Source organism: Microtus oregoni, unplaced genomic scaffold (genome assembly GCF_018167655.1).
Source record: "Microtus oregoni isolate MIOR12 unplaced genomic scaffold, Mior012 000067F_000, whole genome shotgun sequence".
NCBI lineage: Eukaryota > Metazoa > Chordata > Mammalia > Rodentia > Cricetidae > Microtus > Microtus oregoni.
Window position 1 is genome coordinate 4,880,716 of NW_024543953.1, and position 27,399 is coordinate 4,908,114.

Below are 27,399 nucleotides of genomic sequence, written 5' to 3' on the forward strand. Positions count from 1 at the left end.
AATTGGCTGCGCCAGAGCCGGACGCAGCCAATCGACATGGTGAGGGAAGCTCGGCTGATCCTGGGCTCATACCTCTCCCTAGAAAAGGGTGACTGGTATTGGGTTGAAGTCCGCTGGTTGCAGATTGCTAGCAAGCTGAAGTCGACCGCAAGAGTGTTTAAACCGGGTAAGAGTTGTGGCCTTGTCCTTGGAGGCCACTGCGTGTGGGCGACAGAGCTGGGCGGGAGTGCTGCGGGAGGATGGGTGGGACGTTCTAAAACCTGAGTTGGGGATTCAGCATCAGAGGGGCCAGGAAAGATTTGGAATAACGCGTTGGAGGGGTGACTGAATGGGACAGCTGAGGCCTAGAAAGGGGAGTGGGCATGCCGAGCGTTGTGTCAGCGGTGCACGGGGCTGGGGCTCAGAAACTGAATCTGGGCGAGGCTCTGTGAATTTACCTCTACAAAAACCACTTTAGCTCTCAGGATGATGATCTGGGGACTTTGTGGCTCTAGAAAAGTTATCAAAATGTGCCCCGATAGCTGTGCAGACATTCAAGCCACATGGGAAGGAGCATTGCTGAATGCGACTCTCTTGAAAGCAAAGTTACAGGAATTTTGGAAATGTTGGCGTGCGTAGGGAATAAAGAGGAATGTGTGCAAGGGGGTGGAGTTCCCTGGAACTATGCCAGGACTAATGGAGATCCAGTGTTGGCTACAGCAGTGTGCCTCAGCTGGCACAGCTGCTTCCCCTCAAGGCATAGAATGTTTAGGGACATTGAGAACATGACATTGGTCTCTCAAACTGAGAAAGGTCAGAGACTTTCTCTGTAGTAGTAATGTAGGCCCTTTGCCCTGTATCCTTGGTGCCATGATCCAGATTCAGAAATTTCGTGTCATATTTGCCTCCTCTGTTCCCTCCAGCAGCAATCCCCCATGTCCAGCCCCTGGGTTCTCTCAGGTCTGTCCTTCCCGTAACCTTAGCCCTTCCTGAGCAGTACGAACTGGAGTTCTCACCAAAGCATGCGAAGCCTGGCATGCAACTCCTCCCGTCATACCCAGTGCTGGTTTTGTGGCCGATACACTCTCCTGCATTGACCATACGCAGTGTCATGAACTTTTTAAAACATAGGATATTTAAGTAATTCTTTGAGAATTTTTGTCACATATGTGTATATGTAGCTCAGGCTGTCGTGGAACTCGCTCTGTGGACCAGGCTGGCCAAACTCACGGAGATCCACCTGCCTCTGCCTCCTGAGTGCTGGGATTAAAGGTGTGCTCCTTTGTGCCCAGCTTGGCAATATATTTCGATCATATCACTGTCTACTCCTTCCAGAGCCATGCACCTCCCACCCTGAACTTTCGCTTCACCTGGCCCTGCATCTCTCCTCCCCACTCCAGTTCTTCAGCCCTTATCGCCTTCTCATTAAAGTAAGCGACTTACTCATTTTGTATACGAGCCCCCCATCTTGCTCTATTTTTATGGTAGCACTTGTCACCTCATAAGCCACTGTAAATTGAACATTTTTGTTCACTGCTGACACTCTAGTATCTGGAGCAGGGAGGAATATGTGTTAGGTATTCAGTGAAACTTAGTCTATCAGCAAGTTGGTAAGTAGTTTCTTAATTTCCCATAATTTACCTATATACCCCTCTACCAACATACACACATGCTCCACCAGGTTAATTTGCTGTGACCAGCTCTGGTCAGATCAGTCCCCTGCTTATAAACTTCAGTTTAAAGAATAAAGCCCACCGAAGCCTCCTGCAGTTTTACCCCTGCTGACCTTCTTGACTTCATGCCCCTCTTTGCAAAAAGTGATTCTTAAATATTCCTTAGAAGTCCCTGTATTGAGGACTTGGTCCCCACCCATGGTGCTATTGGAAGGTAGTGGAACCTATACAAAATGGGATATGCTGGGAAACTGTTAGGGCATTAGGGTCATGGCCTGGAAGTCTCTTGCTTCCTGACTGCTAAAAGGTGAACAGTCTCTTGTTTCTTCTGTCAGGTTACTTCATGTGACCAAGCAGCCTACGTTGGTTCTGTCCGCTTGTCCTCCTTAGGACCCAAACACAGCTTTGTCATTCTTTGAAGCTTTTTGTTTTCCACACAAGTTGATGATTTCTTTGAAGGCATGAACTGTGTTTTCACTGGTTTCTACCTAACAGTGGCTGGTGTTTGAAAATTTGTGACACTCGGTCTTATGGGCTCCTTTGAGCCCCATAGCAATCTGAGGTAGGCAGGAAAGATGACTCTTTCCCAGATGCAGCCCCGAAAACAACAGCAACAGGTAATTTACCAGATGGTGCTTGAACCCAGGAGGAGAGCATTGAGAACAGATGGTGAGGAAGTAGAAGCAGGGCTCACAGGGAGCAGTTGAGACTGGCCTTGAAGAATAAGGGAGAACTCACCTTGACCCAGAAAGGAGATAGGAAAGGAACAATAGAAGCTCGGCTTGGATGTGGTGAGGGACTGCTGGGTGGCCTGTTGCAAATTTAAAGCTGGGTGCTTTCTGTGACCGAAAAGTAATCAAGCAACATGAGGAAGTGAGGGACATGTGGCCTGTGAAAAGACAGAGTCCAGCTGGATGGCTCACCTGAGACCTCTGGAAACAAATGCCCTCCTAAGCACTTTCACCCTGTGCCATGTCTTTGAATTCTGTAGGAAGAGGCCTTACTTCTTCTTCTAATTTTTTTTTTTTACAGGACCTCTGCTTTGCAGTATTTTCTCGAGATAACGTATCCATTGGGTGAGTAAGTGTTAGCATTGCGGGAGTCCTTGTCTTCCCATTGCATCATCAGACCTGGTCCTGTACAGGGTGCTAAGCCTGACGGGAGTGATGATGAGGCTTGGGTGCCCACTAACTCCACTGATCGATTTGTGCCCTGGTCTTGCAACTCAAGCAGCTTCTGTCTTACTTATGTAGAGCCATGTGAGCCATGTCTGTTTGAGGTGCGTAGATGTCAGGTCCCGATAAGTGTGCAATAAAGAGAGGGATGGGGTAAGCACAGAGCTACAGGTTGGCTATCCATCGTCATTAGATGTATGCACAGAGACCCAGGAGAAGGCAAGTTCTGAAATATACTGAACTGATGCATTAGTTACTTTTCTTGTTGCTGTGAGGAAATACCTGGGGAAAAGCAACCTATGGAAGGCAGAGGTTTAGTATGGTATGAGAATACAGTCCCTCATGGTGAGGCAGTCATGATGTCAGGAGTGTAAGGTAGCAGGTCATGTTGCATCTGCGGTCAGGAAGCAGAGAACAGATGCTGATGCTCAACTCTCTTTCTTACTTTTTTAAATTAAAAAGAATTAAGATTTTTAAATTTTATTTTACGTGTATAAGCACTGTGTGTATGTGTGCACCACATGTATACCTAGTGCTAACAGAGGACAGAATAGGGTGTCAGATCCCAACGCTCTAGGACAGTTGTAAGCCACCATGTGGTTGCTGGGTACCAAGCACAGTTCTTCCACAAGAGCAGCTGGTACTCTTGACCACTGAGCCACATCTCCGTTGCTTTCACATTTTTATTTAGTCCAGGATCCCAGTCCACGGATAGTGCCACCCACACTCAAGTGTAGGTCTTTGCACCTCAGCTCAGCTTCTCTGGAAATGTCCTCACAGGCAGGCCAAGAGTCTTCCTAGAGAGGGTTCTAAATCCTGTCAGTTTGACAAAATTAATAATGACAACTAATAACTTCCATTATGAGTTTGTAAAACCTCTCTGTAAATGACCCATCAAACATTGAGGGTTGTAATAAGCCATTTCAAGGATATTTGGGTCTTTGATATGCCCACAAAATCAGTACAGTCCTAAAATCAAGTCCTCTAGGGAAATATGATGGCACCCACCATTTGAAAGTGTGGAAATTGGATTGGAGCCATCTCAAGACCCAGTCAGTGCTGACTGCCTGACATTTCTTTCCCCATTGGCATTCTCTGCATCTTCTTTCATAGATAGACTATTATTTCTGGTACATTTTGCCATTTACACATATTGCATCAGCAAATACCTTGTGTTTGCAAGTTGATATTGTGGGTGAAAGAAGAGGGGAGTATATGATGAGGCCTTCACCTGGGCCGCACTTTTCTGTTTGGTAGCATCGATCGTATTTGGTTACTCTTGTCTACCATTGTAAAATGCTTGGTCACCACCATTCTCCAACCACAGCCCAAAGATTTTTGGTTTGAGTAGTGAAGGAGTCATATTTATCTGCTTTCCTGTCCTGCCTTTAATTCAGTGCTCTGTAAATTTCAGGGCCTACCATACCCCGAGAGAGCAGACTCTAGCACAGGGTACTTTGGCCAGTGGGTATAGCTATGGCTCAGCTATTTATGAACACTCGTGATAATAGCTGGAGATGCTTTGCTTCACTTACTATTAATGTCTTTCTCTAATTATGTCTTTAGGAAGAAGAGTTGATTTTTGCAAACAAGACTATAGTTTGAGCCATAATGGAACAAGCAGTTGGTGAATCAAAAGAGACACATTCAACAAAAGACATTTCCAAAGTAAGTACTTTAAAAAAGTAGGGGAGGCCAGGCTGTGGTGGTGATTCTTTACATAGGCCAGGTCTTCAAGCTTATAGTGATGTACTTCACTCCTGATACATCACACTTCTTTCCTTCTTTTCTTTTCTTTTTTTTTCTTTCCTTCATTTAGACCAGACTGACCTTGAACTCCCAGAGATCCATCTGCCTCTGCCTCCCAAGTGCTGGGACTAAAGGTGTGTGCAACCACCACCTGGTTCTTGAACCTTCTTTAATGCTTTGGAATGAGCTCTTTTTTTCCATGGAGTGACTTTCAAAGAAATAAATGTCTAAATATAAGCTACTAAGGAAGAATACTTTTGTCTTATATGTTTATTCTAGGTAGGACTGCTATGAAAAAAACATACATTATCCTGTTGAAGAAAAAGTAAAACCAAAAATATTGGAGAAAACCCAGGGGTCCCAGCCATGCTCTTGAGATTATATTACAGTTGAATTAAATTATTTTGTGGTGCTAGAAATGAAACATAGCCTAACAGATATGCTCCATCACTGAGCTATACACCCACCCAAGTCCATTCCTCTCCTATTCCTAACACTATCATCTCCAAGAGGCTTATTTATCCATTTGGTCCATTCTCAGTACTTGTATCCCATCTGAAAGTTCATTTTTATCAGTATTTATTCTCTTTTTTTCGTCTGCTATGGTCACAAAAAGTTATTGATTATTTCACATGGCCTCCTCACATAGCCTTAGACATAGGATTAAAGACATTTACCTTTGCATGTTTGACATCTCTGAACAGAGGCAAGTTTGATTTCCATCACTATAAAAATCTATTGACTAGCTGTTGGCTCAGTTGTCCCAGGAATAATATCAGTGTAATATATCAGTATAAGGAGGGAATCCATGTCATCCTGTTCATGAATAGATTTACTGATTAATCACATTTAAAATCAGAAATGAGAGCTAGGTATGATGACATATACCTTTAATCCCAGGATTGGGAGGCAGAAGCAGATAAATCTCTATAGGTTCAAGGCCAGCCTGGTCTACATAAGGAATTCCAGGACAGCCAGGGATACTTAGAGAGACCCTGTTTCAACAAATAAATAAATGCTTAAATATGTAAACAAATACAAAATTATAAGGGTTTGTTAAAAGAGAGAGTGTGTGTGTGTATATTATATATATATATATATATATATATATATATATATGCCTATACTTGTGTGGTTCATGCACAGATGTTGTAAGGAAGTAGCTTGTTTGTTTCCTGGCCACCCAGACTCCTGAAAAAAATCACACAGAAACTGTATTAAATCACTGCTTGGCCTATTAGCTTTAACTTCTTTTTTTTTTTTCCGAGACAGGGTTTCTCTTTAGCTTTAGAGCCTGTCCTGGAACTCACTCTGTAGACTAGGTTGGCCTCGAACTCACAGAGATCCACCTGCCTCTGCTTCCCGAGTACTAGGATTAAAGTGCACCACCACTGCCCAGCTAGCTTTAACTTCTTATTGGCTAGCTTTTACATCTTAATTTAACTCATTTCCATTAATCTGTGCATCACACAAGGTCGTGGCCTTCCAGCAAAGTTCCAGAGTGTCTGTCTCTAGTGGCGGCTCCATGGCTTCTCCCTTGACTCTGCCTTCCCTCTCCTAGCACTCAGTTTAATTTTCCCTGCCTAACTCTGTTCTACCCTATCAGGCCAAGCCAGTTTCTTTATTAACCAATGGTATTCACAGCATACAGAGGGGAATCACACATCACACAGAGATCCGCCTGCCTCTGCCTCCCTAGTGCTGGGATTAAAGGCATGCACCACCACTGCCCTGCTGACACGGGGTATCTTTATTGCTCTCCGCCTATTTCTTTTAGACAGTCTATTGCCATAATAATTATTTTTCTATTGCTGAGATAAAATGCCATGACATAGGCAACTCATCGAATAAAGGGTTTATTTGGGTGTATGATTCCAGAGAGAGAAGGGTCTATCACCACCATGGCAGTAGGCAGACGTGGTGGCTGGAGCAGCAAACTGAACACTCACATTTTGAACTGTAAGCATGAAGCCAAGAGAGAGTTCTGGGAATGACAGGAGACTGAAACTTTAAAGCCCACCCCTCATGACATATTTTCAGAAAGGCCATATTTCATAAGTCTATCCATACAGCATCACCAACTGGGAACAAGATATTCAAATGCCAAGATTATGCGGGACATTCTTAATTCTTACTCAAACTACTGTACTCTGTAAACTAGAAGGTTGTTGTTTTGCCTAATATGACTGGTCAGCAAGTTCTCCGAATCCACCTGTCCCTTAAATCTGGGGTTGCAGGCATGTACAGCCATGCCTGACTTCACATTGGTGCTGGGGATGTGAACTTACCGTATCTTTGCATAGCAAGCCCTCTTAACCACTAAGCCATCTCACCAGTCCCTTGACTTTTTGTAAAACAGTTGGACTCTGAGCCTTATGTGATCTCTGAACCTAGAGGTGCTAGAGAGCATCAGCAGGAGCTCTGAGGACTGGCCATAAAAATCAGAGTGGTTCTAAGTGCATATAATATGCCTGTGAAACTGAGGTAGAAAGAGATGGAAGGGAAAGATTGCCAGAGAGGCAGTTGATGGGCAGTGAGGAGGCTGAGCATGTCTACAGATATGAGAGCCATGTTAGAATGGACATCCACAGTAAGAGAGAGAAATCTGCAGATGGTACCTGGCCCTGACAAGTCCTGAGTATGTCACATAGCTTTTTTATGTCAATGTTTAAGGTACAAGAGGGAAGGTTAAGAGCAACTGATGTTCTTCCAGATCCAGGTTCATTTCCCAGCATCCATATATTGGCTGACAACCACCTGTAACTCCAGTTCAGAGGATTTGACGCCCTCTTGTGGCCTTCACAGGCACTGCTTGCATACGATGCACAAGCATACATGCAAGTATACATGTAAAATAAAGATAAATACATACCTATACATGTAAAATAAAGATAAATCATTTTAAGATTATTTAAAAGAGGGGAGGTTGGTTGCTTTATTTTATAATAAGTAACAGAGTTCTTTTTGATCTTGACTATTCACATAGCCAACACTGACTGATTCCATACAAGCTAAGAAAATTGGGTCTGTCATCTTAGGGAAGCCCAGGTACAGCTTAGGGACAGTGGTAGTGTGGTGGGTAATCTTCATTGTTAAGAGAACTAAATTTGTAGATGCCTAGAAGACAAGCCTCTGAGGATGTCTGTGAGGTTGTTTCCAGATATGTGTAACTGATGAGGGAAGACCTGCCCTAAATGTTGCTGAAGCATCCCATGTGCTAGAATCCCAGACTCAGTGAAAAGGTGATAGGAAAAAGTCAGCCAAGCGCCAGTGTGTGTGTGTGTGTGTGTGTGTGTGTGTGTGTGTGTGTGTGTGTCTGTACCTTCCTCTCTTCTGACCAGAAATGCAGTATGGCCACCTGCCTCTCCTGCTATCATGTCTTATCACCATGATGGCCTGTATCCTTTAAACCATGAGCCAAAATAAATCCTTCTTTCCTTAAGCTGCATCTGATAGATATTTTCTTACAGCAGTGAGAAAAGGTTACTGATAAGGTCTCCAGATTATTGAGCAGATGCCAGCGAACATTTGCATTGACATCCTAAAGTTCTAATACTTATACACCTACAGGTAGTATACTATCCTTCCATTACCCCACTTCCCAGAGTCTGAATTTAGCTAAGAAATTGGATGCACTGGGGAAGCTGGAATCTAAATACCACATCCCAATGCTGAGTCATCCATTCCTCTGAGTTCCGAGAAGGCACAGCAAAGCCCTGGGTCTGAGTGATAAATGGCTCCCTGGTTCTACATGGAGATCCTAGTAGCGTAGCACTTAATACATGGGCTGAGGCCAGAAGGGGTTAAGTGGTCATCCCAGAGCCACAAGATCCACCCTCCTTATGGGCATGGAGGCAGAGAAAATCACTGTCCTTTGAGTTTGGAAACGGATGCTTTCATTAGAAACTCTGAAATAGCTAGATTTTTTTTTTTCTGGCAAGGGATTACCAATCAGGAACAAGAAGGCACAGCCTTTGGCTTTTTGCTTGTTTAGATTGTCTGGTGTGATCATAGGACTTTTAATTCCCTTCCACTAAATATAAGGTGGGGATTATGTCATCAAATCTACCAGTCTAGCCTAGAGTCATTTGTTTTCTCTCTCCTTCTTGTTAAACCCAAGAGAACAGGTGACACTGTTGATCAAACACAGCTATACTAAGCTTTTCCCTGAGCTCAGGCAGTTTCAGACAGACAGATGTATATGCCATTGCAATGGCTCCTGGTACGTAAGTCTGACCTTTATCATGTTAGTCTTCACACTTCTGGTCCTCTTGCCATTCCCTCTTTCCCCAGGCCAAGAAGTGCACGGTGATTGGAGGCTCTGGGTTCCTGGGGCAGCACATGGTGGAGCAGTTGCTGGCACGAGGCTATGCTGTCAATGTATTCGATATCCGCCAAGGGTTTGATAACCCCCAGGTGCAGTTCTTTATAGGTGATCTCTGCAGCCAACAGGTAAGGGACCTACTCTGCTTCACTAATCTCCTGTAGGACCCCCCAAAGGCAAAACCAGGTGCTCAAAGGCCAAGAAAACTATAGTTTGAATATATACATACATACACACACACACACACACACACACACACACACACACACACACACACACATATATATATATATATATATATATTTTTTTTTCAGCAGTCATTCGCCATTATTGACTTCCAGAACATGTTCACTTCCAAAGGAAATCTTGTACCTGTTCACTTCCCACTCTCATCCCAGCCCTGCTCATTCACTTCAGTTGTTCCATTTTCTCTGTTCTGCAAAGTTCATAGGTAGCAAGATTTTTTGAATATTTGTAGGTTTTGCAGTGTAGTAAGAGCTGCAGGCTGCTTCCTGCCTCCCAGTTCTTGGCCACTGGCTAGCTTTACCCAAATAATTACACGGAAACTGTATTCTTTTAAACACTGCTTGGCCCATTAGCTCTAACCTCTTACTGGCTAATTCTCACATCTTGATTAACCCATTTCTAATAATCTGTGTAGTACCACGAGGTGGTGGCTTACCGGGAAGGATCTTAACCTGTGTCCATCTTAGAGAGGAGAGCTATAGCATCTGCCTGAGGCGTCTGCCTCATTGCCTTCTTCCCAGCATTCTGTTCTGTCTACTCCACCCACCTAATTTTCTGCCCTATTAAAAGGCCAAGTCTCTTTATTAACCAATGAAAGTAACATATAGACAGATGACCCTCCTACATCAGCAAAGTTGCTCAGCAAAGCTGTTGGGTCTGTTTATGGCAACCATCCATAATCATTTCTTCTCCTTCACAAGTGACTTCCACAATGGTTTCAGCTCCTTGCTGATGATGGCCGCATCAGCATTTCTGGTACTCTTGTTGAATTGGATGCTTAAGAAGATAGCCTTGCTGGTTTTGTCTCTTCTCCTTTGCAGTTAATGCTCTACTCCTCTACTCCCATTGTAATTCCCTAGCCCAGACCTGTCCTCCCCAATAAGTACATTCTCTCCATGGCAGACACGGCATGTTGGGCACTGTTTTACCTCTTCCTGGTCCTGCTCTCTACCACTGCAGCAGGAGCAACTGTGGCCATTTCTACTGTCACTGTCTTTACTGTTTCCTCACCAGCTTTGGCTCCATAGCCCCTTTGTTGTCCTGCACCATTCTCTTCAAGTCACATGTCATCCAGGGTTCTCCAAAGAGACAGTCCCCAGTGGGCGAGAGAGGGGCTGTGCACAGGGCAAGAAGGCGAAAACAACTGAGATTGAATTCAAAGAAGAAGTTTATGTGGTTGTGGGGGGAAGTGTGAAGTTAGTGGGACAGGCAGGAACCTTGGGGAGAACGGACACAGTGTCCTGATTAGAACCCCAGCCTCTTAGAGAAACCTGCTTTGTTCTTAGGGTTTCTTCACCAAGAGTTTGAAGGATATTGTCCTTTTGTCTGAGCAAATTCTCCTTCAGGTTGTAGCCCCAGCACTCTAAAAGTCTGCCCACACCTGTATCTGATTCTCTAGTCACACTCAGCATCTCCGGTGCAGGCAGGGACTGGGGACAAGGTGCACTGGACCAGAGCAGGCATTTGTCAGACAAATGGGATAAAGGGTCAGAGGAGTAAGGCAAAGCTCCAACAGTGGGTTCTGAATTCTGAGCTAAGGAAAGAAAGGTGGACATGATGCAGGTAAGAACATGACAGGGGAACATTTAAAAATAATCCTTTTGCCTCAGCCTCCCAGTGCTGCCAGCCGCAGGACCCCCTTTCAATGCACTCTATTTAGGTCCTGGTTCTGCCTTCCAAGCAACCAGATGTTTGGTTTTGGTTTTAGTTGGTTTGGTTTGTTGTTGTGTTATTGTTTTTTTTTTAACATGGATCCTAGGGCTCCAACTCAGACCCTTATACTTGCACATCAAGCAGTTTGCTGCCATCTTCTCGGTGTGTCCATCTCCCTATCCACAGTTACTTTGAAGCCAATCTCCAACATATCTATCAGTCCATGTGTAAACATTTCAGTTTTTATCTCTAAAACATAAAACTCATTTTTATGGAAAGCATTACATAATTGTCAATCTCAGAGACACCATTAATAATAATAATAATGCTCCTTAATGTCAGTCATTCATTAACTACTTCATAAGGCATCCATATTTGTTTTTTCAAATAGAGAGTTAAACACAGTTGAGACTATTTGATTTCTAAGTTCCCAAGATGCTGTAGTATGTGTGTTGACTTAGTGGTGCTTAGCTTGTTCATCATCGAACAGCATTTCCTAGAGTCTGGATGTTGCTAATTGCATCTTCAGGGCATCAGCATGTCTCTGCCACCTGCTGTTTCCTGTGAACTGGTACACTGTCCAGTGAGGCAGGCACTGGGCACATATGCCCATCTAGCACTTCAGTTAAGACAAGTCTGCACTGAAAGACACTTTAAAATACAAGTTGAATTTCAAAGACTGAGTACAAAACCAATAAATACCTTAATAGTTTTACATTGATTATGTCTATTGCTATAAAATTTAGACTTTGATAGGATGTGTATTTTGAGACAGGGTCTTGCTTTGTAGTTTAGGCTGGCTTGGAACTTATTACTATGTTGAGCATACTGGCTTCCTATTCACAACAATCCTTCTGCTTCCAGCTCCCAAATGCTGGGATTGCACATATGAGGCACCACATCCAATTTCATTTATTTCTATAGAACTAAAGACTTGGTGTGGTTCAGGTCCCCCCATCCTGGTGCATCATGGCTACAAACCCCTATGCATGTATACACACACATGAGAGAGAAGAGAGAAAGAATAGATATAGCAGAGATATAAATATTCATCCACATTTCCTAGTTCACAGTTCCTTCTCTAATGCAGGCTATAGGAACTACAATTCATCTTCCTAAAGATGAGTCTTATGTGCTTTTCCCCACCCAGTGTCAGAAGGGATCCATCTCCATATCTAGGAGGAAGGAATGCTACACAGAGCAGCCAAGAAGAATCTGACCTGCCAGACCTTGCCAGGCTTCCGTTTCACTTTCCTTATTTCTATGCTTCAGTTTTGCTTATGTCGTGAGACTGGAGGCTAGTGCACAGGTGGGTGGGGAAGCCCCATACCACTCATTTACACCTCATCCTGTGCATCTCTTTACCGGTACCCTTTGTACTTCCTGTATAGCAAGTCAGTAAATGTGCTTACCTGAATTCTGTTAGCCACTTGCACAAGTTAGACAAAACCATAAAGGGAATCTGGAAATGGCCAAAACTATTAAGTGAATATAATCGTGAATGAACAAACAAATGCAAATAGAGCAAAAGTCAATAAATTAACCTCCCTGGTCCTGTGAAATATTACAGGAAAGCAAAACTCAGGGGATTGCTCCAGATTAACAGAAATGAAAAGAACTCAAGGTTCACATATGAGTGGTCCACATTTGGACTCTAAACCCCCAAATAAAAACACGTATAAAGGATATTGTCATAATGGTTAGGAAGGCTTAAATATGGAGTAACAAACTTAAGAGTAGCTAGGAGATAAGGAGATAGCTTAGTGAGTAAAAGCACTTGCTATTAAAGCAAGAGTTCAAATCTCCCGAGCACACAAACAATCCCAAGCTATGCATGGTCATGCAAGCCTATGAGCCAAGTATTAGAGAAGTGGAGATGGGTAAATTTCAGGAGCTTGTTGGCTTGTCAGCCTACTGAAACTACAAGGTGTCTTTTAAAATGTGAGAACTGGAGACAGACGAATCTCGTGAGTTTGAGGGCAGCCTGATCTACATAGTAAGTTCCAGGCCAGCCAGACTGATTACATAGTGAGACCCTGTCTCAAAAAGGGAGGGGGGAGATATCCTACATTGTCTTCTGGTATCCACACATGTATGCGCGCGCACACACACAACAATATAAAATTTAATTTTGAAAAGAATATCCTATGTGTTGGAGTGTGCCTACTGTTCATCATTTGATAGTTATTTGGGCCTAGAAGGTGACTCCTTACTCTCAAATGGTTTCCCAGAACTGTTATGTTTGTGTATAGTGACAAAGGATTTTATGGCATCTAGTGATTTTTCTTTCTTCTGGTGATAACCATGAATTTGGAGATTTGGCACAATGGTGGCATTTTGTCATTCTGTTCATTTAGCCCCTCAGATCTTTTTTGCTCGAATTAATCAATTATTCTCTATTCTCCACTTTCACTAACCACTCTTATTCTAACTGCTGAGCAAATAGCCTCCTCATTGGCCAGTAGGAGTCTCTGTGTGCTGGTTCTTAAGTCTTTGAAGCCTCCAGCAGGCTTGGAGAGCCTCTTTACTTCACAATATGAAAAGGCCTTCCTGGTTTATTTAGTGTGTTTACGCCCAGATCTGCAGCCGCCTGTTTGTCTTACAAGGTTCCTTCTAGTAAGTGAAACTGAGTCACTGTATGCCTCTTCCAGTCACTGCGGTGTCTGACTTCTCATACTCCCTTTTTATTCTGGACAAGGTAATTAAAGGGGCAATTCAAAGAAAACATGGTTTTATCCCACATACTCCTGTGTAGTTTGAGTCTTTTACAAAGCATATGTTTCTGTGTTGCTTACAGAATTATAAAAATCCAAAAGGCCTACAGGCCACAGATGACCGAGAACGTGAGAAGGCTGTTGACCTGCCCTAAGCTGGAATGATTCTTTTGTCTTGTGTGCTTTTCCAGGACCTGTACCCAGCTCTGAAAGGTGTAAGCACAGTTTTCCACTGTGCGTCACCCCCACCATCCGGTAACAACAAGGAACTCTTTTATAGAGTGAATTTCATTGGCACCAAGAATGTCATTGAAACCTGCAAAGAGGCTGGGGTTCAGGTAAGGGAAATGCTGCGGTAACTAGTATCTGGAGCATGGGCTTGCTTTCTCAGAGGGAGGGGAGGTGGAGTTGTTCCCTTTAACCCTCTTCCTGGGCTTATCCAGGGTTGCCTCTTTCATGTTAAGAAGATACTAAAAATTAAGCCCTGGGCACCAGTTGATGTCACAGAGGGCCAACCAGTTGAGGTTATACTCTTCCAATACAGATAGACCATCTGAGTGTTCAGATAGGCTAAGGCTTATTCATTTTTGCTTCAAGAGATATGAAATTTTGATGTTGCTTGTTTTCTCTGTTGAAACAACGTGTACATAATGTTTTCAATATACTTTGTAACCACTGTAACCCTTTTGCAAGTATGCATTCGGTGATGTTAGCTATATTCACTTCATTATCTGTTATCACTGTCTTCTCTATCCATGCAGTAGACAGAAGTTCTGCAGTCTTCTGCCCCTCCCTGGCTCCTGGCAGCCACTATTCTCCACTTCTGTCTCTTACTATCAAGTGCATTCAAACAGGTTTTATCCTTTCGTGGTATGCTTCTTGTACTTACCACAATGTCTATAAGGTTTATCTACATTGTAGTTCGTCAGAATTTCCTTCATTTTTCAAGACTAATACTCCCCATTTATGGATGGAGAGACTGAGGAAGACCTCCACCATAGACCTCTGACCTCCGTACATACACACACTTCCATGCACATGAAAGAGAATAAATAGCCATCAGTAGACGTTTGTGTTGCTTTTGCCTTTGGGCTGCTATGAATTATACTTCCGTGAACAGAGACTACAAATGCCTGCCTCAGTCCTCACTTTTGATTCTTTTGGGTAGCTACCCAGAGGTGGGATTCCTGGATCAGAAGTTAATTTTGTGCTGAATCCTTTAAACAATTCCTCACATTGTTTATCAAACTGCTTTCATTTAAAAGGGGGGGCACTACTGCTTTTACATGATAGCAACCTATGCTGACTTAGGCCGAAAAGCATACAAATTTTAGCCGTGTATCAGCTTACAACACTTAGAGATCTGTGAAACTGAGAAAAGGGTACAGAGAGTAGGGGCTCTTCTTCCAGTTATCTTCCTCGGGACCTTTGGCCAGTTCCCAGTAATCAATGGGTCCAATATGAGTAGGTGAGGAGGGAGCTCTTCTGTATTCCCATCAGTTAAAATTCCCATTGGGTAATCATATTACATCTGTAAGCAGGAAGTAGAGAGAAATGAATGACAGTATTCAATTAACTTCCTGTTCAGGACCTCAGCCCATGATCCCATTCAGGGTGGATTTCCTTCCATAAGCTAAACCCCTCAGGCATGCCCAGCTGTGTACTTTCTGGGTGATTCCAAACCCATCAGAACCAACTGTCATACTCAGGTATGCTTTGTACTTGACAGGAACTTTGCCCTACTGTGTTTGTCACCTACTTTTCTTTTCCTTAGGTAGCCAGGGGCTAAGCAAAGTCTCCGGTAGTAAATAAAAGAGGTGGGATTCAAAGCAGGCCCTCTGCTGCCACGTTCCAGACTCTCCACTCCAGGATGTGTATGTAGCTGGAGTTCTGTGAAGCCCCCGCTGCTGTGAAATGGAAGGCACAGAACAATACAGTGGATGTAGTGCTTACTACTAGCATGACTGAAGCCACCTATGCCCCTTCCTCATTGCCACTGCCCCTTCTTCACCCATGTGGGACAGTGGTTCTAAACCTGCACTTGTTATTCCTATTAGTTCCATGCACTAACAGCATGTTGTAGAACTTTGGAGCACTAATATCATGTCATGCTGAACATGTCTTTCTGAAACTTTATGCATTTTGAGAAATATATATATATATCTTGTTTGTCCTCTAAGAGGGTAGATAGCTTAGTGTGTAAGGCCGAAGAGAAACTGATTTTCCAACACCAAAACCAAAGTCTTTAATGCATTTTATCTCAAATATTTAAAGTGTTACTTTGCATATTTAAATCTAATTAACCAGGAATCTATGATATATGCAACAGGATCAAGATCAATTTTTTTTTTCAAATAATTCAGCATGCTGATGGCTTAATCCAAACTTTGTGCACATATATCCTGCCTGCATCATCCTTTGAGCATCCTGTTTTGCCTGAATTTGTTCCCAGGTTTTCTGTCTACTGCACTGACCTCTCTGATCTCATGGGTATAAGCTCTACCTTAGCATACATATCAGTATCTGACCAGCTTCTTCGAAGATCCCTTAGCTACTCTGAGCCTTTTGTTCAAGTTTTCCCCTCCACTGTAGAATCAGCTTGTCAAGTTACTTGATGAAGCTGCCTGGGATTGTTACTGCAGTTGCATTTATGTTCTGGGTAATTTAAAAAAGATCTGATGTCTTTCTAACATTGACTGTTCCTATTTATGATGAAACATCCCCCATCTGTAATGCCACTCAGTGATAATTGTACTGTACTTCACAGAGGTTTTATATATCTTTTATTATACTTACTCCTGTGAACCCCATCATTTGTTAATCACCAACTTATACTACATTTTCAGTTACTGTTAATGTTTAGGAATACAGCAAATTTTCATAGATAGGTATAGAAATAGATAGATTTATAGTGGTTTTAGGGGGTTTTGTTTGGTATTTATTTGTGTGTGTGTGTGTGAGAGAGAGAGAGAGAGAGAATGTGAGTGTGTGTGTGTGTGTGTGTGTGTACAGAACTTTCAGAGGCCACACCAAAGGCATCAAATCCCCTTGGAACTGTAGTTACAGGTGGTTGTGAGTCATATAATATAGGTGCTGAGAACCCACCTCGGGTTTTCTTCAAGAGCACTAAACACTCTTAACCACTAAGCCATCTCTCCAGCTTCTAATTTCCTTATATTGATTTTGAATTCAGCTAGTTTGCTGAACCCTTAATATTTTCTGTAGGCTTACCCACTCCATGTAGGCATTGTATATTCTTTATTTAAAAGTTTTTTTCTTCGTTTTACATCCAACAACAGTTCTCCCTCCCTCACCATCCCTCCCCACCCAATCACCCATCCACTCCTCAGAAAGGGTAAGGCTTCCCATAGGGAGTCAACTATGGAGGGATACCTTGCTCAGCCTCAATACAGCGGGGAGAGGTTTGGTCCTGTCTCAACTTGATATGTATTATATCTTTTTATTTCTATCATCTACTATGGCAGTAGTTCTCAACACGTGAGCCACAACCCCTTTGGGAATCAAATAACTGAAAGATGTAGAAATGCGATATACAGGATATCTAATATAGGACATATATAACATATTAGATATCCTGTATATCATGTTTACGTTACAATTAGTAATAGTAGCAAAATTAAAGTTATGAAGTAGCAATGAAATAATTTTATGGTTGTGGTCACCACATGAGGAACTGTATATTAAAGGGTTACAGCATTAGGAAGGTTGAGAAACACTGGACCAATGAGATTAGTTTGTTGTCTTGTTTTTTTAAAACATAAATTGGTGTTTGTTTACCACTGTAGCTAGGATTTATAGAATGATATAGAATAAAAGCAGTAAAAAATATAACTAACAGAACCAATGATGTCAGTATCAGATGAACTGCTCTTAACCAGAATGATGCAATCTGGGGACCTGCAAAAGATATAGCCAGCCTGCCTGCCTGCCTGCCTGCCTGCCTGCCTTTTATACTGCTGCTGTGAATTGAACCTTACACATGCTAGGTGCTTGTCTCTACTAGCAAAGCATGCCTTAAGTTATGTGCATATGCATATGCTTTTATTTATATGGCAAGATTGGTATCAGAGTATCCAGTGGAATTTTGCAGGCAGAAATTTCCCTACTGGTTGGTAGTCCATCCTTCCCTCCATGGAGGCGCCCTCCCATAGAGATCTATCATGAATAGTGTTAGTTTTGTTTTCTCCCTTAGATATGATAGGATGGGAAAAAATGAGATCCATTATTTTAAATTGTAATACCATAATGTGTCTAAAGTCCCTATGGCTACAAAGGTTTTCTTAGAAGACTTAAAAAGAAAATATACTCCAGCAAGTAACTTTGAAGTGCCTTGTGGATGGGGCTCGCTCATATATGACACTTAGGCAATTGGAATAGCAAAACTTCCTGACTTTTGTTTTCCTTTAAATGTTTCTCTGCCAGAAATTGATTTTAACCAGCAGTGCTAGTGTCGTCTTTGAGGGTACGGACATAAAAAATGGAACTGAGGACCTCCCTTATGCCATGAAGCCCATTGACTACTACACAGAGACCAAGATCTTGCAGGAGAAAGTATGTACTTCAAAGCCAATTAAATGAACAGATACCTCAAGTGTCTCCATTCATAAGAAAAAAATGTCTGTGAATATGGAAAAGTTAGTATTTTGAGACCCAAGTACCCAACATGAAATGTAAATTCATTTGCAGAATTAAATTCAAAAGGACAGAATGATATACTGTGGCCAAATACTATTCTCAATATTTTCTGGGGACTACTTCCTTTAACCTCCAAAAATATCTAATACGACAGGCACTTTTACCAGATGACAGGAAAATACACTGATTAAAGAGGGTGTAATTGTGGGCTGAGCACTGAGGTCACCTGAACACTGGAAACCCTGTACTACAGGCTGGGACAGCCCTGGGCCCTTACAGTTACTTGGGCAGCTATGGACTTGTTTCCTAGGCCTTTCCAGCACATTACACACTGAAGCTTGCTCTCCAGGCCAGTACTTGGAAACTGAAGCTCACTTCCATCTCAGAACAGGACACAGTCACATGGAGGCCACAACAGAGCCTGTTCTCACCTAGTTAAGAAGTCCTATGCCCAGGCTATGCCCTCCTGTTCTATGGAGCTAGGCTTACGGGAGACCAAAGCCTACCATGGGCTTCCAGACAATACTAGTTAGCTCAGAGGCCCTGTACACTGTCACCTAAGGTGCTAGGCTTCCAGCCCACAGCTCAGTTGGCTCATGATCTCCAGATGGAAGCCTGGGCTCAAGCCATTAATATGTCACTGGCGTGAACTCAACTAGAAGTCAGAAAAACTGAAGGAGACTCCAGCAGTAACTTACCTTGTTTTCAAGATCAACATCACCCGAAACACTCTTCATAATAAGTCTTCTTTGGGATTTGTCTAGCAACTTTTCAAACATAGAGATAACCATGTCAGAGGCCGTTTGAAGGCTTGGCCATTCCCCTCAGCATCACAGACACTTAGCAGCATTTGAGGGGAGTGGGGTCAGGAAGCTGTGATTGCCATATACTCGATTGAAAACTAGCTTAAAGTGGCTAGGACTATAATCTTTATATGTATGTGTCCTTGTGCTCTGTTGGCCAAGCTAACTCCCGAGCTATCTGTCTGTTGTTGAGCGGACTGTTCATTGCATGGTGAAGAGTATGTTTGAAGCCTTGTACACGCCACTGAATTCAGGAGCTCTTTTGGTTTGGTAGTAGCCTTGCTGGAGGCTCAAGTCTACCTCATTAACTAAAACTCTCAGGCCTTTTCCATAAATTGAAGCCAAGATACACCTTCTGGCTACATGTGTGTTTGGCCATTGAACCCTGACCTGAGCTTTCTGATTTCATCCTAGCAGGTATTAGCCAGTTTTCTCCTTCACTGTTGATTTCTCAGAATTATAATGTGAGATGTTGTGCCAAGACAGACAACTACCCAATGGCCTGCACATACACTGAGTATGTCATTCATCTGTCTCCACATACAGTAAGGTACCATCTTAGCCAGGAGAAGTCTTACAGTGCCCCTTTCTCTCTTGATTTCTTTCAGGCAGTACTGGATGCCAACGACCCTGAGAAGAATTTCTTAACCACAGCCATTCGTCCTCACGGCATTTTTGGCCCAAGGGACCCCCAATTAGTCCCCATCCTAATTGATGCGGCTAGAAAGGGCAAAATGAAGTTCATGATTGGGTAAGGCAGCTTCTATTGGTCATTCTGTTCCCTTCAGATTGTGAGCACACGTGCAGCACACGCAGATAATAATTGAGAGTGCCAAGAAGCATCGTGTAATAGTCGGAGTCTGTTCAGGCTTCAGTAACAAAAAGCTATAGTTTAAATAACTTCACAAACAAGTAACTCACAGCTCACAGATCTGGAGACTGAAAAGTATTGTTGGTTGATTTTTACTCTTTGTTCTTTGTTCTTTGATGGGCCCATCACCCATCTCCCAAAAAATCACGCCAGAGACTATGAATGCCCGGCCTTAGCTTAACTTGTTTCTAGCTAGCTTTTCTTAACTAAGTATCCCATCTACCTTTGCCTCTGGGCTTTTTCTTTTTCTTTCTTTCTTTCTTTCTTTCTTTCTTTCTTTCTTTCTTTCTTTCTTTCTTTTTTTTCCGAGACAGGATTTCTCTGTAGCTTTTTTTGGTGCCTGTCCTAGAACTCACTCTGTAGACCAGGCTGGCCTCAAACTCACAGAGATCCACCTGCCTCTGCCTCCCGAGTGCTGGGATTAAAGGCGTGCGCCACCATCGCCCAGTGGGCTTTTTCTTTTTCTTCTCAATATCCTACTTTCACTCTTACTCCATGGCTGACTGTGTAGCTGGATGGTTGGTCCGTGGTGTCCTCCTCTCCTTCTCTGGCTCCTAGATCTCCCTTTTTCTCCTTCTGTTTATTCTCTCTATCTACCAGCCCCACTTATCCTTCATGCTGTCTTGTTCTTGGCCGTTCAGTTCCTGTGTTTTAGACAGGCAAATAATCATAGCTTCACAGAGTTAAACAAATGCAGCATAAAAGAATGCAACACATCTTTGCATCATTAAACAAATGTTCCATAGCATAAACAAATGTTCCACAACAGAGGAGTCCAAGATCAGCTATCAGCAAAATTGGTGTCTGCTAAGCATCTAATCCTCTTACCTGCTGTGTATCTTTATGTGACCCAAGGGACAAATAGGCTCTCTCAAGCCTCTTTTATAAGGGCATTGATTCCATTCATGAGAGCAGGGCTCTAACAAGAATATTGAGGAACACAAACATTCAGAAACAGTTCTTTTTTTTCCTAGATTGAAATATTTATTTATTTATTTATAAAAAGAAAACAAACTTTTTACATTATATACCAATCCAAGTTCCCACTCCCTTCCCTCCTCCCATTCCCTCCACTTACCTCCTTCCCAAGCCACCCCCATCCACTCCTCAGAGAGAGTAAGGCATATTGCTTTGGGAAAGGTCCAAGGCCCTCCCTACTATATCTAGACTGAGCAAGGTATCCATCCAAAAAGAATGGGTTCCCAAAAGGCCAGTACAAGCAGTAAGGACAAATCCTGGTGCCACTGCCAGTGGCCCTCAGTCTGCCGCAGCCATGCAACTGTCAACCGCATTCAGAGGGACGAGTTTGGTCCTATGCTGGTTCCTTCCCAATCCAGCTGGAGTTGATGAGCTCCCATTAGCTCAGCTAGACTGTTTCAGTGGGTGAACCCATCATGGTCTTGACTTCCTTGCTCATATTCTCATTCCTTCCACTCTTCAACTGGACTTTGGGAGCTCAGTCTAGTGCTCCAGTGTGGGTCTCTGCCTCTGTCTCCGTCAGTTGCTGGATGAAGATTCTATGGTGATATTTAAGATATTCATCAGTTTGACTACAGGACAAGTCAAGATCAGGCACCCTTTCCTCTATTATTTAGGGTCTTAGCTGGGGTCACCCTTGTGGATTCCTGGGAATTTCTCTAGAACCAAGTGTCTTGCTAACCACATACTGGATGCCTAAATCAAGCTATCTCTTTCCTTGCTCTCTTCTCTGTCCTTCCTCCATCTCAACCATCCTGTTCCCTCAAGTTCTCCTCCTCCATTCCTTTCTCTCCTCCTCTTCCCCTTCCTTCCTCTCTTCTCCCCTTGTTTCCATACTCCCAATTTTGTTAGGCGATCTTGTCTATTTCGACTTTGCAGGTGGATCTATATGTTTTTCTTGGGGTTCACCTTGTTACATAGCTTCACTAGGATCATGAACTATAGGCTCTATATCCTTTATTTATAGCTAGTATCCACTTATGAGTGAGTACATACCATATTCATCTTTTTGGGTCTGGATTACCTCACTCAGGATAGTGTTTTCTAGTTCAATCCATTTGCATGCAAAATTCAAGATGTCATTGGTTTGTTTTTTTTTTTTTATATTTTTTTTTACCGCTGAGTAGTACTCTAATGTGTAAATGTGCTACATTTTCTTTATCTATTATTTGGTTGAGGGGCATCTAGGTTGTTTCCAGGTTCTGGCTATTACAAATAATGCTGCTATGAACATAGTTAAACAAATGTCTTTGTAGAATAATTGAACATCTTCTGAGTATATGCTCAAGAGTGGTAGGTTGATTCCCAATTTCCTGAGAAACCGCCACACTGATTTCCAAAGTGGTTATACAAGTTTGCATTCCCACCAGCAGTGGAGGAGTGTTCCCCTTGCTCCACATCCTCTCCAGTATAGGCTATCATTGGTGGTTTTGATCTTAGCCATTCTGACAGGTGCAAAAAGGAATCTCAGCATTGTTTTGATTTGCATTTCCCTGATGCCTAAGGATGGTGAACATTTCCTGAAGTATCTTTTAGCCATTTAAGATTCTTCTGTTGATAATTCTCTGTTTAGTTCTATACCCTATTTTTTAATTGGATTATTTGGTAGTTTGATATCTAATTTCTTAAGTTCTTTATATATTTTGGAGATCAGTCCTTTGTCTGATGTGGGGTTGGTGAAGATCTTTTCCCATTCAGTAGGCTGCCTTTTGTTTTATTGAATGTGTCTTTGCTTTACAGAAGCTTCTCGGTTTCAGGAGGTTCCATTTATTTATTTTTGCTCTCAGTGTCTGTGCTACTGGGGTTATATTTAGGAAGTGGTCTCCTGTGCCCATGCACTGAAGGCTACTTCCCACTTTCTCTTCTATCAGGTTCAGTGTGGTCGGAATCATATTGAGGTCTTTAATCCATTTGGACTATAGTTTTGTGCATGGTGATAGATATGGATCTAATTTTATTCACGTGTTGACATCCAGTTATGCCAGCACCATTTGCTGAAGATGCTTTCTTTTTTCCATTATTTTAGCTCCTTTGTCAAAAATCAGGTGTTCATAGGTGTGTGGATTAATATCTGGGTCTTCAATTAGATTCCATTGGTCAACCACTCTGTTTTTATTCCAAGACCAAGCTGTTTTCTTTACTGTAGCTCTGTAGTAGAGTTTGAAGTCAGGGATGGTGATGACTCTGGAAGTTCCTTTATTTACAGGATTGTTTTGGATAGCCTGGGTTTTTTGTTTTTCCATATGAAGTTGATTATTGTCCTCTCAAGGTCTGTGAAGAATTGTGTTGGGATTTTGATGGGGATTGCTTTTGGTAGGATTGCCATTTTTATTATGTTGATCCTACCTATCCAAGAACATGGGAGATCTTTCCATTTTCTGGTATCTTCTTCAATTTCTTTCTTCAAAGACTTAAAGTTCTTGTTGAATAGGTCTTTGACTTCTTTGGTTAGTGTTACCCCAAGATATTTTGTTATTTGTGGCTATTGTGAAGGGCGATTTCTCCAAAGTACTGGGATTCAAGGCATGAACCCCTCACTGCACCTGGTGCCTTTTACATTTCTTTTTTCTTCTTTATCCCCGTGTGTTGTTTTCCTGTACTTATTAAATCTCACTGATGTTCTGATCTAAGGCTTTGAGGGATTACAGAGGCAGTGAGAGAAAACTGGAAGACCATTGGCCTGGTGTATCCTTGGAAAGTATTCAAGGTCTGTACCTCAAATCAAAGGTCAAGAAGACACACTAGTACTGGTCATGCCGGGGCATGCAAGACACCACAGTCTCCCATTCATTGGTTGATCCTTCAATATCTCACTGCCCCAAAGGTCCTGGTCATTCTGCATAGTCATATTTCATTACCTGTTGCAATCACACAAGTGTGCCAGAGACAGGCACTGATAAGAAAGAAGTGGGTTAGTCTCTCAAATGTCTTTGTGGGGCACAGCTGAAATATTTTTTATCTACCTCCAGAAATGGGGAGAACCTGGTGGACTTCACCTTCGTGGAGAATGTGGTTCATGGACATATCTTGGCAGCCGAGCACCTCTCCCAAGATGTAGCTCTGGGTGGGAAGGTAAGGACTTGCTTCTCCCAGCACCTTAGGACCCACTGGGAAGTTCTACATCAGTGAAGCATCATTACTTTGGACAGCCAAAATCCAGAACTTAAAGGCTTTGTTCTCTAGAGTCCCATGTTCACTCGAAGCCTGGTCACATCTGTGTTAGGCAGATACTTGTCACTTTTCTTCTCAGATTTCAGATTTCAGATTTCTATCCTCCCTCACCACCCACACATGACTAATTTTGTTCAGACCTGACACTCCTGCACTCCTAGCAAGTGATCTGCATATAGTCATTCAGAAGTCATCAGAGTTGAGAGGACCTACTCTGTTACCCCACCTTGCCTGTTATTTCTCAGGCTCACTATCTTCCTTGTTTTTCACTCTTATCTCTGAGTGCTCTTTTCTCCCCTGTGAACATTTTCTATTTTCCCACTTATAACATGGTTTAGAACAAACAATATGTCTGAAAGATTGAATATTGGCCATTTGTTACATGCAGATGTAAAACTGAGTTTTACCATGGCAATAATTACCAATTGTAACTTCCTGAGTGCAAGCTAAACTTCACTTTTAGGATCCACTTTGTGGATTTTGTTAACACCTTCAATCTCTGCCCTTCTACACGGCCCATTCTGAGAGTCTGAGACAGACTGTGATACATTGCAGCTAGGCATGTAAGACCTGATAACGCACATGGTGCCTTGCCAGAGAGACAGGACAGGCAGGACAGTGTGCCTCTGCTTTCCCACAGTAACAGTTGCAAGTGGAGCCAGCAGCTAGTTGAGCTTAGAGACCCATGTGTGGCCTGCTCACCCCAACAGCTGTGCAGGGTTCTCTAATTTCGTGTTCCTTTACCAGGCATTTCACATTACCAACGATGAACCAATTCCTTTCTGGACGTTCCTGTCCCGCATTCTGACAGGCCTCAATTATGAGGCCCCCAAGTACCACATCCCCTACTGGGTGGCCTACTACCTTGCTTTCCTGCTATCTCTGCTGGTGCTGGTGGTCAGTCCTCTCATCCAAATCAAGCCGACTTTTACACCAATGCGGGTGGCATTGGCTGGCACATTCCACTACTACAGTTGTGAGAAAGCCAAAAAGCTCATTGGATACCGGCCACTGGTCACCATGGATGACGCCGTGGAAAGGACTGTGCAGAGTTTCCACCACCTGCGGAAGAACAAATGATGTGCCCCAGAGCCCTCCCCAATAATTTTTTCCTCTCTGTTCTGATGAGCCAATATCCTTAATTGAGTTTCTTCTGAGCTATGTGCCCCTTGCTGGTGACAAGAGCAGATGTCTCTTCCAGGGTAGCATTGGACTTCCTAAAGCAGGCAGATGCATAATCTACTGTTTTGGTCTTTCTCTCTCCCTCCCCCTGAGTATACCAACATAAAGTGAAAACCACAAGACTTTGATCGAGGTCTTAAAAACTGAAGCAAAACCAGAATTGTTGACACAGAGTAAGACTTAGACATACATTTCATATGTTCCTAGTAGAATAGTTAGAAGTGTTGATGACTGTAACCCCAGCTACCAATCCCTAAGAATAAATACATTCCTGGTTCCCTGCTGTCTTGCATGATGTCAGGGTTTCTTTCAAAAATGAGTGCAGTGTCTGCCTGCCTTGTTTTACCATAAAACATCTCTCTATCCACAGAAACTGTTGGCAGTCTTTAGTTGTCAGTGCGATGTGTACATTGTGTGCTATGTTAGTTGGTCAGCTCCTAAAAACATGGTTGGTAATAAGCTGGAGAGAGTGGCCTTCTTCATCTCCAGGATGTTTGAGTAGAAACTGTACTGATAGTTCATTTGTATTTTAATAAATAAAGCTTGCCTGAAGAGTGAAACAGCCGCACTGGTCAGCCTTACAGACCAGGCAGTGGTGACACACACCTTTAATCCCAGTAGTCACACTAGTTTGCCATAGAAACCGGGCACTAGTGGTGCATGCCCTTAATCCCAGCCCTAGAGAGGATTATAAGAGGGGAGGAGGCAGCTCTCAGACACAGTCTCATTCTGAGATTCCTGGAGGCAGGATCGCCATTTCAGACTGAGGTAGAGGTAAGAGCCAGTAGCTGGCTGTTTTGTTTTTCTGGCCTTTCTTTGACAAGCTTTATTTATTAAAATACAAATGAAATATCACTACAAGAAACTCCTTCATGAGATTTTGCAGAATGGCCTGCAGACACGGTTGTAGCTCACCTCACAGAACATACCAGGCCGTTCATCTTCCAAAGAGTACAGCCCATCTAATACAGTGTGGTTTTGTTCTCTGAACTCATTAAAGTGTGTTCCTGAAGAACTTTTGTTTGTTTGGTTTTTGTTTTTTCAAGACAGGTTCTCTGTGTAGCTTTGGAGCCTGTCCTAGAACTCAACTCTATAGACGAGGTTGGCCTCGAACTCACCTGCCTCTGCCTCCTGAGTGCTGGAATTAAAGGCGTGCGCTACCACCACCTGGCTCTTGAAGAATTCTACGTTCTTCTTCATCACTGTCTAAGGGTAGGAAGGCAATTGGGAGAAACTATAATAAAGGTATAAAGGCCATACAGTTTGTGTTGCTGGCTTATTAGCTCTGCCTGGGAAGAGACCATGCTGAGCTGCCAAGGCATTCAGATATAAATGTGAATAAGATGCCAGGTTTGCTCATGAGGCTTACAGTAATGGAGTTCCATTCATAATACCCTGAAGTATGATAAAATTTGATGCATTTTATGTACTTATGTAAGACAACGTGAAGTGACATGGTTTCTGCAGAGCAGGTGATGCACTGAGTTTGGACATGAAGAAGAAATAATCGCTGATGCAGACCCACCAATTGGCATTTCAAACTAAAGAGATCAGTCTCATAGCCAACCACTTTGAGCAGAGTGCTGTGTTTCTTAACCATATATGAAATAATAGTGTAAGTTGCACTTACTGGTGTAACTTCAGTTCGGTAGAGGACACAAGTGGAAGGCTACTTTGGGAAGCAGTAGGACATTGGTCAGGCTAAAGAGGAAGGCAGGGGATAACCTTTATTCTGTAGGTCTGGACAGCCTGTAGTGGTTCATACAATTTACTCAGTAGAGGGCAAGGATCAAGAAAATCCTCCTGACTGCTCCACATGAGTTAGAACTGAACGTTTAATGGATGTACTTTGAAAGAAATCAGAATTCAGCACAGAAAGGAAAGATGCACCTTAGATGGGAACAAAGCTTAGTAATTGATCAGAACTGCTAGATGAGAAGCTAATAGGCCTAGCTAACAGACAAAACCAAATGCCTTCAAACTCCCTCAAAATGTTAACAGCTGTTGGACCAAAGATGTCCCTTGTCAAACTCAGTTGTCCAGTGCATTCTTCCTTCTGTCCCTGTGACCAAATACTGACAAAAACTACTTGAAAAACAGGAACTGTTTTAAAGAACTTACTCTCTGGTTGGTTGGCTCTGTTGCTTTTGGGACTGCAGTGCCCTATCCCATTCAAGCTCATGCCTCAAAACCTAACTTCCTCCCAGTAGGCCACACCTGTTAAT

At 42.8% G+C, this 27,399-nt stretch overlaps 1 protein-coding gene across 1 annotated transcript; it reads left to right on the top strand.

Annotated features, from left to right (window-relative positions):
- Positions 1-26: 26 nt before the first annotated feature.
- LOC121440229 (sterol-4-alpha-carboxylate 3-dehydrogenase, decarboxylating) lies at positions 27-25,806 on the top strand. Its single transcript, XM_041640967.1, has 9 exons — positions 27-166; positions 2,685-2,728; positions 4,394-4,495; positions 8,870-9,028; positions 13,705-13,851; positions 17,957-18,085; positions 19,581-19,723; positions 23,791-23,893; positions 24,740-25,806. Exons 3-9 carry the CDS (start codon positions 4,439-4,441, stop codon positions 25,070-25,072), a joined length of 1,071 nt encoding a protein of 356 aa, XP_041496901.1. The 5' UTR covers positions 27-166; positions 2,685-2,728; positions 4,394-4,438; the 3' UTR covers positions 25,073-25,806.
- The last annotated feature ends 1,593 nt before the right edge of the window (positions 25,807-27,399 follow it).